Source organism: Hemicordylus capensis, chromosome 3 (assembly GCF_027244095.1).
Source record: "Hemicordylus capensis ecotype Gifberg chromosome 3, rHemCap1.1.pri, whole genome shotgun sequence".
Lineage (NCBI taxonomy): Eukaryota > Metazoa > Chordata > Lepidosauria > Squamata > Cordylidae > Hemicordylus > Hemicordylus capensis.
Window position 1 is genome coordinate 347,060,758 of NC_069659.1, and position 20,570 is coordinate 347,081,327.

At 46.1% G+C, this 20,570-nt stretch overlaps 1 protein-coding gene across 1 annotated transcript; it reads left to right on the plus strand.

Moving 5' to 3' along the window:
- The first annotated feature begins 530 nt into the window (after positions 1 to 530).
- On the plus strand, positions 531 to 16,460 carry LOC128350625 (antihemorrhagic factor cHLP-B-like). Its single transcript, XM_053309016.1, has 8 exons — positions 531 to 668; positions 1,829 to 1,910; positions 4,882 to 5,048; positions 6,194 to 6,262; positions 6,376 to 6,504; positions 6,652 to 6,762; positions 8,856 to 8,933; positions 15,198 to 16,460. Exons 1-8 carry the CDS (start codon positions 531 to 533, stop codon positions 15,609 to 15,611), a joined length of 1,188 nt encoding a protein of 395 aa, XP_053164991.1. The 3' UTR covers positions 15,612 to 16,460.
- Positions 16,461 to 20,570: the final 4,110 nt, after the last annotated feature.

A 20,570-nucleotide genomic window follows, 5' to 3' on the forward strand; every position in this document is an offset into this window, starting at 1 on the left:
CTTCCCCTCAAGAGTGTCTTTCATCTCCGCCCAACAAAATTAAGTGAGGAGTTGTCCTCAAGCTTTCCCTCTCTCTGCACCCCTGAATGCATGCACTTTAAAAGGGAAGCTGGGCACAGGCCCCTTTGAAGGCACTTTGATATACTACTGAGCATGCATTGAACATTTGAATAACTGTACATGTGTATAGTCTCTACATGTGTAGATAACTTGTAATAACATGTGTAGATAACGTGTGAATAACGCGTAGATCATGTAATAACATGCGAATAACTGTGTACACTGTACACAGATTGTATGGGTGCTGATCATAACATGTGACTAGGGTTTAGGTACCTCTCTGGAGTATTGCCTGACCCACCTCCTGTTTTGGCTCATCCACTCCTGGGAATGCTGACATCTGGAAGCACTCTGTGGCAGGGGCAGCAGCTTGTGTGTGTGTTTAACAAAAAATTACCAGAAGTATCCAAAGAAAAAGGTTTGATGCTGAACTTCAGCCCTAATAATGGTCACTCTTTCCCCCCGAGCAGATGCACAAGTATATCCCCCTCCAGGTGCTGTCATATGGAGTGCTTTGGCTTCTTGAACTGGACTTACTAGAGACTGACTGCCATGTGTCGAACCCTATGCCTGTTGCCAACTGTGCCGTACGAAAACGGACACAGCATGTGAGTATCTGAACTCCTTGTAGAGAATCGGAGAACATGGCACATTTTGTTTGCCCTGCATCCAACCTGCCTCCTAACCATCACATCCAGGGTAGGCTGACCTCAGGAGTGAGTTATCTACTTTGTAGACATCCGTGCCTCTATTCCTCCAATGTGTTTTCACTGTACAATACTAGAATGAGGCATGATGAATCTGCATTCAGTGGTTCCCAATATGCATTTAGACTGCAGCAGGTGTGTTGCTGGACTAGACCAAAGTGTGGCGATGTTTGCAAGAATCCGGACAGCCAAGCAAGGGGAGCTAAAGGGTCAGCCAGAAATGCTTCGTCTGCCCACACCTACATTAAAATACTCTTTCATGCTGCAAGCCAGGGCCGGATTATGACATGCTGAGGTCCTAAGATATGTCAAGCTCAAAAGACCCCATAAAGAGTGTGTGTGTGTGTGTGTGTGTGTGTGTGTGTGTGTGTGTGTGTGTGTGTGTGTACACTGTATATATATATATATATGGCAATTAAAATAGAAATAATTAATATTTATTTTTACTTGGTAAAGATGGAACAAAAAACCAACAATCTAACAAAAAAAGCTATCTTGCAATAAGCCTGTTTTCATTAGAAATACCTTTAAATGGAAATACATTATGTAGAACTCAAAATGTGGTCACTTTTTTGTACCAGGCACAACAGCTTTTGGCTGTGGAATACAGTAAATATCTTTAATAAGATTTGGGCAGTGTGGGGAGAGAGAAGCGGAGGCTGGCTTAGTTTGAGCTGATTCATTCAAATCAGTCTTTTGCTGCTTGTATCATTTAGGCACATGCTGAGCAAGCTACAACCTAGGGCTCTGAATACAAAGCCCCATCGTAATGTGAGGCCCTAGGTTGTAGTTTACTTAGCATGTGCCTAAATCCGGCACTGATACAAGCAGCAAAAGACTGATTTGAATGAATCATCTCAAAGCCAGGCCCGCCTCTCTCTCTCTCTCTCTCTCTCTCTCTCTCTCTCTCTCTTATTAGGGATATTTACTGTATTCCACAGCCAAAAGCAGCTGTGCCTGATCAGCTCTAGGTTGTGCAATGGGAACTTGCTACCAGTCTTCATTCTGCGGGTGCAGCTTACAGGCGATCAACCTGTTATTCTCTCCTTTTGAACCTCTAGGCTGTTAAAGGGGATTGTGATGTCCGCATGCTTAAGGATAGGGGACGCATTTCTATTACCACTAGATGCCATTCAACTCCAGGTAATAAAATTTGATTTTGGGGGGTTCTCAGCAGGGCTGGTTCAAAGACAGGAAGGTAAGGTTTCTTCTTCAGTCCCTATTTACGAGGGACTGGTTTCCTCTTCTGTGGCACCTGTTCTTGGCAGGAGTGACGGAGACAGCTGTGGGGGTTGGCATGTTCCATGTGCTCCTCACTCTCTCCCATCCTGCTCCACCCCACCATTAATCAGAGCCATGCTGCCTGAAGGTTGGCCATTAATCTGGTAGAGGTGCGTGACTTGGTTAATCATTGACCAACTTGCACAACTATACCTGATGAATGGCCAGCTCGCGAGGCAGCATGGCTCTGATTAATGGTGGGATGGGGCAGGATGGGAGTAAATGTAACTTCAAGAAGGAGAGGCAGCTGTGCCTCCTTTGAAGCCCTCCCCTTTTTGTTCATTAGGATGAGTCTTTTGGTAGCAAGCATGACTTGTCTCCTTTGCTAAGCAGGGTCTACCCTGGTTGCATATGAATGGGAGACTACATGCATGAGCACTGTAAGATATTCCCCTCAGGGGATGGGGGCGATCTGGGAATCGCATCTAGGTTCCAAGTTCCCTCCTTGTCATCTCCAAGCTAGGGCTGGCAGCGATTCCTACCTACAACCTTGGAGAAGCCGCTGCCAGTCTGTGTAGACAATACAGTCATCCCTCAACAATCATGGTTTTCCCAATTGCAGATTTGAGTATCCCCCACTGGGAAATTGTGACCACCTTTGCCAACTGCGATCTGAGTATCTGCACCAGTGAGGGGATTTTGGTGGGTTTGAGGGGATTTCTGGGGTCAGGGTCATTTCTGAGGCTCAGGGGGCAATTTTCAGGGGGGTGGGGTGATTTGGGGAGGTCCAGGTTGATTTTCAGGGGTTTGAGGGATCATTTCTGTGGGTCAGGGGTCATTTCTACAGGTCAGGGGGTGATTTGGGGGGATCAGGGGGCAATTCTATCTGGTTTTTACCTTGTTTTTGGTCTTTCCGTGACCATGATTCCCCTAACCCCCTGTTTGCCATTGGTTTCAATGGCTCGTATACCATCAATTTGCCAACTGCATGGTTTTCCGGGAATGGAACCCTTGTGGTCGGTGAGGGACAACTGTACTGAGCTGGATTGACCAATGGCCTGAATTGATATATGGCAGCTTCCTATGTTCCTATTCTTGGTAAACCACGGCCCTATTTTGTACCGAAATTTTGACCCTTTTTTGGATGCCTTGTTTAAATCTTGTGTGAGTTGCTAGCATTGTCCTTCTTCAGGATTCAGCTCCCTTCTCAGGGTCTCTAGATGTTAAATTTCTGAGTGTGTAAGTGGGTACATATTGTTTCTAGAGTACACATAGGTAAATGCATGCACATGGGCACTAAAGCACCATATAGTCTTCAGCCTACCATTTCACAGATTTCATCTGCCAAAGCCTGTTTAGAACAGTTGATAATATATTGTAGGTCAATGATAAAAAATATCGGATCCAATCGGATTGGATCAATAAAATGCCGGATTCAGGCCTTTAGATCCCTTCAAAATATTGGAGCTGGATTTTCCAACCAGAAATCCTCCCCGTCTCTGGCTATTTATAAAAAACATCTGAAGACCCACCTCTTCACTCAAGCTTTTTCAGCTTTTTAAATTTGTAGTTTTAATTTTATAATGTTTTAATTTTATATTGTTTTTTAATTGTTAAACTGTTTAAACCTTTTATATTTGTTTTAATTGTTTTAATGTTATTGTTAACCACCCAGAGACGAAGGTTTGTGCGGTATACAAGATTAATTAATTAATTAATTAATTAACCAGGTTGGGAGAAGCCTTGAAGCTACCTCGTCTCAAAGTTGGCTCCAGACCCAGTTTTTTTTTTAGTTCTGCCCTCCAAAAATTGGGGTGTGTGGGTCCAAGTTCCTCTCCACCACACTTCCTTTTTTGCTGCACCCACTCCTCCTATTCAAATCCAGTGCACCAAAACTTTGAGCAAGGATGGTGCCAGGCAAGCTTCTCTGGGGTAGGAATTCTGCACACAGGGCACCACATTGGGAAAAAGTCCTATTTAGTCCAGGGGATCCCAACCTTTGGTCCTCAGATGTTGCTGGGCCACAACATACCTGCCAATTGCCCCAATTTACCCAGGACAGAGATGAATTCCCACCACGCTTCCCAGCTCACAACCATGCAATGGAAAACCCCAATTTCCACCGCATGGAGCATGGACTTTGCTTTTCAGAATAATTTCTTCCATTTATATAATCTATCCCTGCAGTATAGGGTCAGATTATCTGACAGAGCACTGATTTTGCTTTTATGAGACCTTCTGAGATCAGATGGTTTCTTTGGTTTGCTGCCATTTACTAGCTATGCACAGTGTGCCTTCCGGGTGGCGGGAGGGAGATAGATTTTGTGCCTATTTCTCATTCTGAAATGTTGGCAGGTATACTACAACTCCCATCATTCTCAACCATCATGACTATGTGGTCCTTCAGATGAACAACCCACTCCTATGCAATAAAGTGACATGCCAGGATGGCATTGGGACATCCACGGAAGTTGCCCCAATGAGCAGAGTTGTGAAAAGGAGAAGGGAAGGCTTCTCAGAAGCCCTGGAACTTAAACATGAAATGGGAGTGGTATCAAGCCCTAACGATGCCTGAAAGCTTCATGCTATTGTGAAATACAATCATGTATTTATAGCTATTCTTCTGTTTTACCATTAATTCCTATAAGCCATTATATTTTATGGGATGACACATTGACTCTATAATGATGTACCAAATGATTTAATCTAGGCTGGTACAATTATTGGGTGAATGATTTGACAATTGCTTGCATACTCTAATAAATAAATGACATAGGTTTCCACCACAAGATGCCTGCTTGTGTAAACAACTAAGCAGCTATTAGGAGCAGACTACCACTTATATCAATGCTTGAAGGAAAGTGTGATCTTTTCCTCTCTTTTTTCTCCTTAGATTCAGCTGAAGATGTTGTAAAATTCTGCCCCGATTGGCCACTTCTGGCCCCTCTGAATGACCCTGCTGTGGTCAGCGCTGCTGATGCTGCCCTCCTTGTGTATAACAGCTTAGAAACTACTTTGGAGCACTATATGATCACTGAGATTGCCCGAGCGCAACACACAGTAAGTACCAAAACAAGACTTGTGGCTGCTGTATTCAGCACAGAGTTCTCCACATGGCTGAGTGAGCCCAGCACAGGAAGTACATGCTTGTAGGCTGCAGAGCTCCAATTGGGAAACCAGCTGCAGAGGAAGAGGAGGTTCCTGTGGAAAATGGGTGGGGAAAGGCATTTCAGAAGGTGCAGCTTGTCATAGGCTGACATACAGAGCAAGGGTGCGCTGGTGCAAGGAGAGAGCAGCCTAACAGAGCTTCCCACATAACTGAACTGGTGCAGCTGGGAAGCGGCAACTTTTGATCCCTTCCCCAAGAAGCAATCTGTCACCTAAGAATATGTCCCCAAAGGCTGCAGAGTTCTTGGGGACATATTTTCAGGTGATACAGAGGGCTTCCTGGGGAAGAGGGAGGTGTCAAAAATTGTCACCTCCCTGTTGCACCGGTGCAGTTAGGTGGGGAGTTCTTCTAGGCTGCTGTCTCACTGCCCTGGTGCACCCTTGCTCTTTATGGCAACCATAGATAACAGTGAGAAATGCCACATCCACTGAAATAGCCTCTTGTACACATCCACTGAAATGGCCTCTGCCCTCCTTTAGCTCTTTAGTCACAATGATAAGATTGAGAGGGACCTGCCTTTTCTGAGATGGTTCTCTCATTCCAAGTATGTGTACCGCTGCATCCCCCATCAGGAATGCAGGAGGTTGCTTTGTGGATTGTGAGCTATGTCCCATAGCTCAGCCCTAGAACACATGATTTGCATGCACAAGGGCCCGGGTTCCATCTGCCAGAAACCATGGAGAGTGGCTGCTGCTTAGAGTGGACAAGACTGGCTTCGGTCAATTCCAAGGGTAATGAAATGAAGCACATTTTCAACGACTGTATTATGGTTAGTGTCTGAAACAATCAATATGCGTCTGTAATGGAACCAGAATTTTTGGACATTGTTTCTGATTCCGTTGCCAACATATTTTGCACATTTCTGATGTTATCTATAAATAATATTTAAGCGTTTTGTAAAACTCTGGCCTTAGAGTAGGGGATGTTCTCTTGCCAGTGGGTATATATAAAATCAACTGGAGAATTTGTTTATGGCTACAGTCATGGGAAAAGTGGTAACATGATTGATTCTGTTACCCTTAGAATTGCCCATTAGGTGGATGGCATAAGGCAGCCTCAGATGCTGGTAGAGGATTCAGACTGCAAAAACCTGCCTCAGGTTCATGTATGACTTCAGTGCTGTGCAACACTGTTCATAAGCTAATTTCTTTGGGCTCTTCCTCCTCAGTTCTGTAGCTTTCCACCAAGTGGCTAAAATGTGCTTTGCTCTGTTCCCAGAACATGCCGCCGGCAGTCTATGTGGAGTTTGCAATTGGCAGCACGAACTGCACCCACCACGCCAATGAGCATGTGGAAGTTAAACGACTTTGCGCTGTCTCTTTGTCTCAGTCAGTGGCGGACAGACTAGTAAGTCAGAGGGCTAGAGGGTCAAGACATTTGTCATCCCTTCTCCACTGCTCTGATACTATCCCTTTGATATGTAGATTACTAATCTCAGGGACTTCCTTCCTCTCTCTCTCTTCCATGCTAAAATGTGCGTTGCTCTGTTCCCAGAACATGCTGCCGATAGACTATGTGGACTTTACAATTGGCAGCACGAACAGCACCCACCACTCCAATGAGCATGTGGATGACAACTGCCACCTGGAGACAGGCAACCACTCAGTAAGTGGGAGCGATGGTTCCTTCCACATTAACCCAATGTTGACTTAGAATGAATGAATGCTCACCTGACAGGACTCTTCTGTCTTTAGAAGGACAGGCACATTTGGACATTTGAGTTACCTGCTTCCTGAACTGTATGATTGTGGATATCTGTTAAATTCAATCTTATTGAAAGCCAGGCTGGAAAGAAGGGTCTTCATGGTCCTCATGGAAGCCTCCAAAGAAGCTTGGCCTCTTATACCCACCCACACGGAGCGCATTCCACAACTTAGGGGCAACAACTGAGAAGGCCCGATCCTGGTTTGCCACCTGATGAACTGGTGGCATCCAAAGATAGACCTCTCCTGATTATCTTAATTAGTGTGTGTGGTGGGGGATGGTGGTTCTTATGGGGAAAGGTGTTCTCGCAGGTAACCTGGACCTAAGCTGTTCAGAGCTATGCCTCCTGACCTGCACCAGTTAGCTAGCTGGCCATGCTCACCAGGCATCCACACCTCCAATGCTTGTACACAAATGGTAGCACTGAATTTGGAGACACTTCTGCCACGTGGTTTTGGAACTCTGGGGAGCTAAGGGTCCCAAATGATGTGGAGGAGCTTTCTATACATTCAGCATTGCAGCATGGACTCCTAAGAAGCATGGCCAACCACTGCATCAGTGTAGGAGGTGTGGCTAGGCAGAACACTGCCAGTTGATCCCCACCCCACATACACACATGTTCAACTGAAGGATAACTTGAGAATAGGGATATTATGTGGTTGACTGTTTAAGAAATAGTCATCACCTCTGGGTAGAAGAGGAAACCACCTCAGTAAATACAGCCTCCCATTTTTGCCTCCAAAGGGCCAGGCCTTAATCTAGCCCGTCAGATTCTTGGGAATGGCTCCTGAAGTTTGGAGATCCCTATAACCTGGAAGGGGCAGGGCATTCAGAGAATTCCTTCACTCTGCCTCTGACATTTACCATCTGTAAGAGAATAGAGGTGCCTTTGTGGAGATGATCATTTGCTGGTTTGGGGCCCCCAGCAACGTTCTCTAGGGAATGTCTCCCCAGTTTGTCTGTAAAAACTGGACAGCACCACTCTTTGGAGATCATTCTGCTCTTTCTCATAACATGACGGTTCTCAAAATATGAGGCATTTGGATGACTGCGTGGCCCAAGAGGCAGAGTGCTACACTTTCTTCCCTTAATTACGAATATATTCTAGGTGGGTGCGTGTGGACTGACCAGAGTCTTGTGAGATTTATTCTTCTTTTTAACAGTCTCCATGGTCCACTCATACATTTTAAACTTCAAAGCAAGAGTGACTACTCAGGATTTCTTAGAGGGCCAATTCTCACAATTGATCTAACATAGTTTCCATAGGAATCTGGAGATCCCTATTAGCATGCTCCCACAGAGTGATCACGAGGACTCAAAAATTTCCCCCGATCACTGCTTAGCAATGCACCAAACAATTTGAAGCTCACATGCTCAAGCCAAATTCAGATCTAAGATTACAGATCTGGGTTTCATGTGGGTTTGGTTTATTGCCAAATGGGGACCAGGGGAAAGTTCTGAGTTCTCAATATCGCTCTACAAGAGCCCACATGTGCCAATGGGATTTCTAGATTCCCCCAGAGTCCAGATCAGATCAATTGTGAGAACCAGCCCAGAGAGATAAGGCAAAGTTAATGACAGGCATGAGGAGGAAAATTACTAAATTAGTCCCATTGGAATGAAAAGTCCATTCAATGGGACTACAGTAATTTTCCTCCTTGTGCCAGCCAATGTGTGTTGAATGTACATGTAAACCAGTCAGAGACACAAGTTTGGGGCTGTAATTAATTAATTAAATGGTCTTCTTTCTGCCCATCTCTGAATAGACCATGGTTCTGAGTATGCTCAGCAGCCTAGCATTGTCCCAGGGATCTCCATAAGTCCTTAGCTGTTTCCACTCTCATCCTCAGACACAACACTCATTGAACATTTCTCAGTTTGCTGCAGTGTTGTAGAAGGGTGTCTGCTTTTTCCTGTGCAACATGGCATGGCTGGAAAACCATCTTTTCTTCCTGATGCCTCAGTGGTGACTCAAGCGCCCTTTTCTTTTTCAGCACGCTGGGTTCTGCAAGGCAACAGTCTTCAAGACTCTTAATGAATCTGGAGAGGTGCAGTGTGAGATTTATAAAGAGGTACAAATCCTAAGCATCACTTTCAGCTCTTCTTCCCTTTTCCTTCCTTGACATTCATTGGCCTTGACATTCATTGGGGAAACCCAATGTAGGGGCCTCTGTGGAGCCAGCCCGCCCTCTCCCATTGCACCAGATCGTGCAACTCCCATGCTCCAGGTGTGCCTCTGCACTTATCTGGCCTACCCAACTATTTTGTTATTACACCTAGGCATACTTAGGAACATAGAATGCTGCCATAAACTGAGTCAGACCCTTGGTCCATCTAGCTCAGTATTGTCTCCACAGTCTGGCAGCAGCTTCTCCAAGGTTGCAGGCAGGAGTCTCTCTCAGCCCTACCTAGAGATGCCAGAGAGTGAACGTGGGACCGTCTGCACTCAAAGCAGATGCTCTACAGCCCCATGACCCCGTTTCCTTTGCCCTTTCCAGCTTCTCTCCTTCCAGCTGCTCCTTCAACCTCCTGCTAGGACCCCCAGCTTGCCTGTGGGGACCTGGCTCCTGGATCTAAGCAGCCGGTTTAGGCTGTAGCCTGTTCAGCCTGTAACCAGACCTGCTGCTTCTCTTTCCTAGTCCCTCTTACCATTAGAAAGACCCCTTGTCTATTACTGGGCCTTCCCAGACTATTCACGTCACTTTTTATGTCCTCTAACTTCTTCCTGATGCCTCAGTGCACTTTTGCATGGCTCGAGTTTTTGAATGGCATGTTTTGTGGTGGGGTGGGATGGAGCTGCAGCTTTTGTGTCCGGCTGCACACTGAAAAAGGCTTGTGTCCCCCTGTGCAGCAGAGGGGATGAGGAACTGGCGTTGCCATTTCTACACAGCCTGCTGCTCTTGAGCGGCAGAAATAGGCAGGGCATACACTCACAAGGAAGGAAGAGGCCGTCCCACCAATGGTCTCCTCTAGGAAGAGAACCATCCAGAAGCATATTGGGTCCTTCCAGATGCTGAATATTCCAACACCAGCAGAAATTACAAAGGAAAAAAACAAAAAGTGTCCGCACTAAGAAAGACGCATTAATCTTCTTGGTGCCACCTACTGGCCATCTGTGGCAACCCACTAAACTCCTGTCTTTTGATACTCCTCCTTTTATTCTACCATGGGAAAAGACAGTTGTTTCATAGATTGCCACAGATGGCCAGCAGATGGCACTAAGAAGATAAGTGATCTCTGTCTTTTCAGCATGGATTCTCTGCTTCCCACTTCCCACCCCGCCCCCACCTCCATTGTAATAAGAGCTGATGTTGGAAAATACCAGCGTCTGGAAGGACTCACAGAGGCATTAGCCGCACATTGTCTAAATCTCTTAATACATTAGCCAGGAATTAAATTTACAAAGAACCACTAGCCAGCTAAGTACCTGGATCTCATCTAGGTAATATTTTCAAATTGCTGTGGTATGTTACTTCCTGATGGGGCTTACTTTGACCAGACTCCAGCCTTCCCTGTGCTCTGTTTTCTTTAACTGTATCTATCAATACATGCAAATGGAATCCCCAGCTGTTGATAGGAAGCAAAATATGTGCCACTGAGAAGTTACAGTCACAAACCATCTCATTATGACCCTGATAGTGAAAGATACTGGAACATAGGAAGCTGCCATACACTGAGTCAGACCATTGGTCCACCTAGCTCAGTATTGTCTACCCAGACTGGCAGTGGCTTCTCCAAGGCTACAGGCAGAAGTCTCGCTCAGCCCTATCTTGGAGATGCCAGGGAGGAAACTTGGTACCTTCTGCATGCAAGCAGGCAGGTGCTCTTCCCAGAGTGCTCCCATCCACTAAGGGGAATATCTTCCAGAGCTCACACATGTAGTCTCCCATTCAAATGCAAACCAAGGTGGACCCTGCTTAGCAAAGGGGGCATCCATGCTTGCTACTACAAGACCAGCTCCCTTGCCATCCCTGGAAATTGCCTGAATATCTCCAGCTGCCATGGGCCTGACCAATGGCTCTCTGCCTTAAACTGCCAATGAAAGAAAGGACATGGTACAGGTCAGAAGGGACCTGGAAACCGCTGTAGGGGGAGTTGAAAGGAGTGGGAGACATTACCAGAAGCCAGTGATTCATTGCAGAGATGAGAGGAAGACACAACTTGGTCCAGCCATGCTGAGCCCGAGAATGGCAGAATGTGCAGGAGATGCTATAATATGCCAGCAATCTTCACTCTTTTTCAAGTAGGGGCTACTTGGGGAATCAGCCTTCAATTTGAGAACCCTTTCCTACCATGCTGACATGAGAACATAAGAACAGCCCTGCTGGATCAGGCCCAAGAATTCCCATCTAGTCTAGCATCCTGTTTCGCACAGTGGCCCACCAGATGCCGCTGGAAGCCACAGGCAGGAGATGAGGGCATGCCCTCTCTCCTGCCATTACTCCCCTGCAACTGGTACTCAAAGGCATCCTGCCTTTGAGGCTGGAGGTGGCGTACAGTCCTCTGACTCTGGTAGCCATTGTTAGACCTCTCCTCCATGAAGTTATCCAAACCCATCTTAAAGGTATCCAGGTTGTTGGCTGTTACCACATACTGTGGCAGAGAGTTCCATAAGTGGATCACATGTTGTGTGAAAAAGTACTTCCGTTTGTTGGTCTTAGACCTCCTGGCAATCAATTTCATGGAGTGACCCCTGGTTCTAGTGTTGTGTGAGAGGGAAAAGAATTTCTCTCTCTCCACTTTCTCCACACCATGCATGATTTTATAGACCTCTATCATGTCTCCCCGCAGTTGTCTTTTTTCTAAACAAAAAAGCCCCAGGTGTTGTAGTCTTGCCCAGAGGCATATCTAGGGAAAATAGCACCTAGGGCAAGCACTGAAATTGCGCCGCTGTCCAAACATCCGACACCCATCTTTCAGAAAATTTTACCATAATATCAGCTGAAAAATACAAGTCAAGCTCGTTCATCTTTTAATATTTCAAAAACTATTTAGCAGTGGACGTAGCAAGACCAAAAAATGCTGGAAAACTACAAATGTCAGTATGCTGGGGCTCATGAAACACCCAAATACTGTGTGGAGGTGTACTTAGAAAACTAAACAGAAGTGCCTGTCTAATTCTCTACTATGCATTGTAGCATCACTATTACATAAGTTTTATAAATAAATGTAGAATTTGACTTTTCCCAGATACTCTGAAAATAATTAAAGGATATGCAGAGTAAACTGTGTCACTGCTTGGAATATATTCTAGTATTTCAGAAAGACAATTAAATGAGAGAAAGAGAGCAAGAAACTCCCAGTGGCCTTAATACTAAGGATTTCACACTGATTCAAAGACAAGCTCACCATTAATAGCCATATTATTAAGACATCACATTTAACTCACTTATCACAAGAAGCAAAGAGCAAATGAATACAATCCTAGCTCATAAGCTTCAGCTCAGTATTCACAAGCTCTGATTCTCTGTAAATAGTGCCAAACTGAATATGTGTACACTGACATATTATGTTAAATTTAAAAAATTACCTGTAGCCCCTTTGGGGGGCTTCCTAAAGGCTGGGGGGGGGTCTGAAAAGGTCCCGGGCTGATTTTTGGACCTGTTTGGGCCAGCCAAGATTGGTGTGCTGGCCATTTTGGAGGCTGCCAGGCCTCACAGGGACCATTTGAACATGTGCGGTGGCCATTTTATATATATATATATATATATATGTGTATATATATATATATATATATATATATATATATATATATATATATATAAAATGGCCACCAAAAACAAAATGGCCATGGCCTAAGGCCTCACAGAGGCCATTTGAGCATGTGTGGTAGTCATTTTGTTTTTGGTGGCCATTTTATGTTTAAAAAATTAATTTTAAAAAAATGGCACCCTCCTTTAAGTGGCACCCGAGGCACGTGCCCTGCCTGCCCCACCCCTAGATACGCCCCTGGTCTTGCCTCATAAGAAAGGTGCTCTAGGCCCCGGATCATCTTGGTTGTCCTCTTCTGTACCTTCTCCAGTTCAACAGTGTCCTTTTTAAGATGTAGTGACCAGAATTGTACGCAATACTCCAAGTGTGGTCGCACCATAGTTTTGTATAAGGGCATTATAATATTAGCCGTTTTATTTTCAGTCCCCTTCCTAATGATCCCTAGCATGGAATTGGCCTTTTTCACAGCTGCTGCACATTTGCACAGTGCTGTGCTTTCCCCAGTATTTGGGTGCTGTGGTGGTGGGCTCCTTTAAGAGAAACAGAGCCCTGTCAATACCCAATGCCATCTTTGTTGGTTCAGATGGAGAGTTGGGAAGTGTAGTCCATTTCCCAGCACTTTCCCCCAGGGTGGATTTGATTTAAATCAAATTGATTTAAATCACTTTTTAAATCACTAGTCAGTAAGACTAGATTTAAATCATGGTTTTTTTAAAAATACATAAAGACTCATTCTTGCTGGTATAATCTTAATATTTGTACCCAGATGAAGGTTTCATTTTTGGTCCTCTTCTAGATAGAAAAAATGCCCAAAATAATCTTACAGAAACCTCTGGAAGAGCATGACATTGCGAATGGATTAATGGAATTCATTTACCAAAAAATTTAAACATGGCCTAGATACAGCCTCATGCTACATGACTAAAAACTAATGCTTATTTCATGATGAATACCTTTGGACTATACTATATCTTAAATAGAAAACTATCTTTAGATAGATTTTTCCCTCAAGAAGCATTTTATTTTTTTTTAAAAATCCAATTTAAATAAAAAAATCAGATTTAAATTGTAAAAATCTGATTTTTTTAAATTTTTTTAAGTCATTGATTTCTATCCCCATAGACCTCTGTGGGGAAAGCATCGGGAAGAACTACATTTCCCAGCACTCTGTAGACACCTTCCAAGAGCTTGCTTTGGCTCTAGAGCTTGGATTCCAACCTGGGGTCCTCCCAGCTGTGGCTAAACTGCAACTCCCATCACCCCTAGCTACAGTTTATCGTGGCTGGAGATGCCAGGACTTGTAGTTCAGCAACACCTGGAAGACCCCAGGTTGGGAACCCCTGCTCTAGATCTTTTTCCCTTAAAGGAGCCCCGCCAGCGCTGGACAAAGCACATCACTGAACAGTGGGAAAGTGGCCTCCGCACAGGGCAGGGGGCTGCATGGAATATTGTGTTTCGGCCAGAGCATCACAGTGCAAGATGGAGAGCTGGTGTTGTGGTTGTGAGCATAATGTGTCCCTTTTGTTAAACAGTGTTTACCTTGTTTTGCATTTGGATGAGTGACTACATGGGAGCACTGTCTGCTGTAAGATATTCCCCTTAGGGAAGTGGTCCCCAACCAGGGTTCCTCCAGATGATGCTGAACTACAACTCCCACCATTCCTACCAACAATTTATTGTGGCTAGGGGTGATGGGAGTTGTAGTTCAGCAACATCTGGAGGAACCCTGGTTGGGAACCAGGGCTGCAACTCAGTGGTAGAGCATCTGCTTTGCACGCAGAAGGTCCCAGGTTCAATCCCTGGCAGCATCTACAGGTAGGGCTGGGAAAGACGCCTGCCTGCAACCTTGGAGATCTGCTGCCAGTCAGTGTAGACAAGACTGAGATAGATGGACCAAGGGTCTGACTTGGTATAAGGCATCTTTCTTTGTTCCAAGCCTAAGAAACAACTAGGGATCTGATTTTAGAGTTGATGGGGGCTGTTTTTGGCTCCCTGGCCTTGCAATGAAGAATATTGATAGTTGCCCAGACACGTACTGGGAGACACCTGGTGAAATGGGTTCCACCAGCCTACTCTGCCCCACCCCAGTTTTCTGTAAATGGCATGGTTGAGGATAGCTTTGTTTACTTCCATAGCTCGCATGATAATCAGATGAATAAGCTGTGGCTAACTGAGGACCTTCAGTGGTTGAACCACGGAAGATATTTTATTGTTGAGTAGAAGTGGAAATGTTGGTGGCCACAGCCCATCACCATCCTTGTGAGGCATAAGGGGGGAGGGAGCAGTTCTTGCTGCAATTCCTGCTTCAATGCAGTCCTCCAAGTTCCATCAGAGCGGTATTCTTTTGTTGCATCTGGCTACTCCAGATCTTGAAGGTTCTTTTGTGAGCAGAGGGGTGGGGGCTTACTGGCTGCAGACTGGACCACCAGACATATATCTCTGTGGGGATCTCTCTATTGTCACTTTAATATTGGGTGAGGGGATGGATGCATTGTTATTTGGGCAGTACTCAGTCACTTCATGGTATATGTACAAGCTGGAGTGCCAAGCCAAAAGATCCACATTGGGATGGCACATGAAAAGAATGGCACAAGCAGACTAAACAGAGTTTTTCTCTATTCCAGGCTGGACACAGCCGCAGCCATAAGCACCTGGCTGGACATCACATTGGAGGAAACCGTCCTTCCCCTGGACATGGCCACACTGTCCTTAACCTCTTTCATTCCCACAATGACACATTCGCATCCCATACATCCCATGAATCTGCCGAACGTGTTGTGGAGGAACACATTGGAGGAAACCGTCCTTCCCCTGGACATGGCCACACTGTCCTTAACCTCACTCATTCCCACAATGACACACTCGCATCCCATGAATCCCATGAATCTGCCGAACATTTTGTGCCCTCAGTACTACCTGCCGTGGTTGAAAGAGCAGCTGTAGAGGTTGCCAGCCCGAAGAGAACAGCAGCAGCATCTCCATTTCCTCTTAAGCCTCTGAAACTCTGTCCAGGGAGGACACGGCATTTCACTTTGTAGGATTCAAGCCTTAAGGGCTGAGCCTAGTGGTTTGTCTGGAGCATATACCCCATGAGTGAGAATGCAGAGAAACCCTGAGATCACTGAGTGAATCGCATATCTCTTATATAGTCCTAAGTTTGAACTGAAATTCTTGACTCCAGGGAGGCTTCATCCCGATGCTACAGCAAATATCAGTAGCCTGCAAACATATTATTAGAGCGAGCATATGTGTATTCTGCTGATTCGCTTTGTAAATGTGCAGATTCTGCTGCCCACGACAGAATTCGGCATCCTCCATCTCTACCGTCATCTTTGTTTTAAAATCTAGTTGAACTCCTGTCACTAGAGACACCAGTTGGGGGGAAACGCAGATAGTGCCTGATGGAATCCTAGGGCAGGAGTGGTCAAACTTGGGTCCCCAGATGTTGTTGTTGGACTTCTGGTCCCATAATCCCCAGTCACAATGTCAAAAGGCCATTAAGGCTGGGGATTATAGGAGCTGAAGTCCAGTCTGGGACCCAGGTGTGAGAACCCCTCTCCTAGGAGGAGGACTTAGGAGAATTTTGCATAATTCTTCATCTCTTCCCTTTGAAAGCAAAAGCAGAATAAGCTGTATGCAAATGCAGTCATTCGTATGCACAATCTGGTGGGAAGCAAAGTTTAGAAGGAAGACTATACAGGGCACTGAACAGAAGGGACCAAGAACTTCATGAAAAAGAGCACATCTTTTTGTGTTCTCCAAGTGATTTTTTTTTTAAATGTCCAAAATTGCTAAGGCACATTACAGCATCAGTGATGGAAAATCTGTATTCTGAAAATAAGCAAACCCAATGATGGTGCTTCATAAATAAAACTCTAAACTCAAAAGCTTGCTTGCTTTTCCTTCTTCTTTAGTTCTTCTAAGGACACATCAAAGTCTTGGGCATATTACCATTAATGCTAATCTTGGACAGATACAATTAATCTAGCAAATCTCGCACTATTTACCTTGGGTGTTCTCCACTTGGGTCCCCATATATTGTCAGACTACAACTCACATCATCCCCAGCCATAATGGCTTGGGGATGATGGGAGTTGTGATCCAACAACAGCTGGGGAGCCACATTTGAGAACATTGATCTACTTCAATTGGCAATGGCTCTTTGATTCCCACATTGACATCGTTCACACAATCACTTCAGTGTTGTAACTCACATTAAACCTAGATTCAAATTATGATATGAACAAGGCCAGTGAGTCTGTGTGTGTGAAAGAGAGAGGGGTGGGTGGGAGAGAGAGTCAGTCAGACTTGATATGGGTTCAGAGGCAGCTTTGACCAATGGACCCATGGTTACACACACACACACACACACACACACACACACACACACACACACACACACACACACACACCCCGCCTGCTCTCCTGTCCATGTGTGGATGTTGGGAAGAGGGGCCTCCCTGCAGTCAGTGAGCCCGCAGAGGGTTCTGGACAGAAAAACAGACTCCCTCAACACTGCTTCCGTCAAGCCCAAACTGCAGTGCTTGAGGCAAGTGCTTGAGGGAGTACTTTTGGTGGGGGGTGGGGGAGAGAAAGAGCAGAGGACTCTGGGAAGAAAGTTTCAGCTTTTGCTGGAGAGAGAAACCCAGGCATTATAAAAACTCGGGGTGCTGTATTCCAGGGCTGCACAAGAATTATGGCCCACGGGCCGCATCCAGCCCTAGGACACATTTTTGCTGGACCACAGTGGAAGGCAGCCCTTAGCCCTCCCCACCCCCAGCTCTCCCCCTAGGGATGTGCACTAACTGGTTCGGCGGTCCTTTTGAGGATCTCTCTCCTGGTAAGTCACTGACAGCCCAGGTCCAATTTATTTATTTATTGTTGAATTTCTATACCGCCTTGCATTAAAAACAACCTCAAGGAGGTTCAATCAGCGTATATGTGGAGTTGGGGTTTTTTGCCCCAATATGCATCACTTTACACTTGTTTACATGGCACTGCATTTGCCATTTGTTGGTCCGAAATTTCCCCACTTTCAGTTTCATGGGATGGCCCCTGGTTCTAGTGTTGTGAGAGAGGGAGAAAAAATTCTTTTTGTCCACTCTCTCTACTCCATGCATAATTTTATATACCTCTATCATGTCTCCCCATAATTGCCTCATTTCCAAAGTAAAGAGCCCCAGATGCTGTAGCCTTGCCTCATAAGGAAGGTGTTCTAGGCCTCTGATCATCTTGGATGCCCTCTTCTGCACATTTTTGAGTTCTACAATATCCTTCTTAAGATACAGTGACCATAACTGTACACAATACTCCAAATGTAGTCACACCATAGATTTGTATAAGGGCATTGTAATACTAGCATTCTTGTTTTCATTCCCCTTCCTAATTATTCCTTGCATGGAATTTGTCCTTCTTACTATTGTCGTGCACTGAGTCAACACTTTCAACAAACTTCCACCACGACCCCAAGATCTTTCTCCAGGTCAGTCACTGACAGCCCAGCAGAGGCGTAACTAGGGAAAACGGCGCCTAGGGCAAGCACTGAAATTGCACCCCCCGCGCCCCCAACAGTATAGCATCACAAGCAACTTTAATTGTACTTATCAGTTTATCAAGTGCAGTGCAATACTTTTTCAGTGGTATCTGGTCACACTTTCAGTACACAAGTTAGTAAAGAAATCAAATCACAGATGTCTCTTAAATTTACAAGCAGAAGCAGCAAATTGCAATGCATACGGAGTCGTGTCGTGTGCCCTGGGAATGGCTGGTGGGAGTGAGCACCAAGGTTAATAGATTGAACTACGCAGGCACACCTCGCAGTTGGGAAGCGACGCCAGGCTGGACGGCAGGCCTCGGCATTGCTCTGTTCTCGGCCATCCGCCCGCCGGCGCCTCAGCCGCGGTCCAGGATAGGGGGGCTATGATGACCACCTTGGCGCTCACTCCCACCAGCCATTCCTAGGGCACAGACACATAACTCTGTCCGGCGGGCCGCTGGGCTGGCCAGGTAGCAGCGACGAGCTTGGGTGTGCGGCACTGCCGCACGGCCCAAGGAAAGGGCAGCTGGAGGGGGTCAGGGGGAGGGAATCCGGCCACTCTCTCTTCTGCCTCCAGTCCTGCACACAGCACGATGGCACAGATTGAGCCGCTGAGGCCGGCCGACCCAGCCCAACAACAACCTGCCCGGCGTGGGCCATGCCGCTGCTGCCACCTCTTCCTCCAACTGGGCCGTGTGTCGGAGGCCACCCGCTTCCGCCTACCCCCCCACTCCCTGGCTGCGCCACCACCCGGTTCATTAAGCAAGCCCACCACGCCACCGCTCGGCCCGGAGATTTTAAATGAAAATACAATTATTATTTAAAAAAATTTAAAAAACCACACACACACACACCTTGTCCTTCCGTTGCACACTTTATTGCAGTGGTCCTTCCTTGGAGATGATGTCGTGTCTCTGTTGATGATGTTGTTGTTGCTGTTTTCTTGGGTCCTGAAGTCCTTGCGGGAGCCCCAGCAGCCAAGCAGCAAGACGCTCTCGCTCTCTCGAGGCCGCCTCACAAATGCACGTCCGTGCGAGGCGATGAGAGCAGGAGGTAAACTCGCACATGCTCGAGTGGGGGTGGGTGGGGACTTGGGAGGAGTGCCACGAGGAGGTCAGTGGCAGGCAGTGAGGGCGCTGCCAGGCAGCCGGAACCCTTGCTGGGGGGGGCGCCACTCCTGCCTCAGAAGAACAGAAGATAATTTGGTGGTCTGAGCGGGTCTCTATGCAGGCGGCAGTGCCCAGGCTAGCACCCACTGGGGGAGAGAGGCGCCGCTGGCGCCGTGCAGTCGCGGCTGCTGCTGCTAGTGCTGCCTATTGTTGCTAAAAGTAAAAATTTTAAAAATAGATTTTGGTCAGAGCACTTTTTGGCGCCCTCCACCAAGTGGTGCCCAGGGCACGTGCCCTACCTGCCCTACCTTAGTTACGCCCCTGGCCAAGGGGCTCATAGTGAAGAAGATATTCTCTTAATTACCCTGGGCCTAAGTCATGTGGGGCTTTATAGGTTATAACCAGCACCTTGTATTTTGCCCAGAAACATATTGGTAACCAGTGTAGTTCTTTTAATATAGGAGTAATATGGTCTCTTCAAGATGACCCAGAGACCAATCTGGCTGCAAAATTCTGTACCAACTGCAATTCTCAGACTATGTACAAAGGCAGCCCGACATATTGTGAATTGCAGTAATCAAGTCTGGAGCTTACCAGCAAATTCACCACTGTTCTGAGATCATTTATCTCAAGAAACAGATGCAGCTGGCATATCAGCTGAAGCTGATTAAAAGGACCTCTGACCACTGCCTCACCTTGGGATACCAGGAGAGGTTTAAATGCAGAAGCATTCCTGGTCTGCATAACTGTTCCTTCTGGGAAAGTGAGATCCCGTCCAAAACCAGATCAAAATTGTCTCCTGAGTTCTGACCCCACACAACAAGTACCTCTGTCTTATCTGGATTCAGTCTCAGTTTGTGATCTCTCATCCAGCCCATCACCATCTCAAGGCAGGCATTTAGGGAGGTTTTGCCTTCTCCTGATGATGTTGACATGGAGAAATAAATTTGGGTGTCATAAACATATTGATAACACCCTGCACCAAATATCCTGCTGATTTTTCCCAGTGGTTTCATGTAGATGTTAAAGAGCATTGGAGATAGTATGGTGCCCTGGGGGATGCCATATAAAAATTCACATGTTGAAAAACAACAGTCTCCAAGTGACACCATCTGGAATCTGCCCGTGAGGTAGGAGCAGAACCATTGCAAAGCAGTGCCTTCCATTCCCAACCCTCTCAGACAGTTCAGACGGATACAATGGTCAATAATATCAAAAGCTGCCAAGAGATCCAAAAGGACTGCCAGAGTCACCATCCCTCTGACAATTCCCCATTGGACATCATCCATCAGGCTGGCCAAGGCAGTCTCTACCCCATAGCCTGCCCAAAAGCCATTTGGAAATGGGTATAG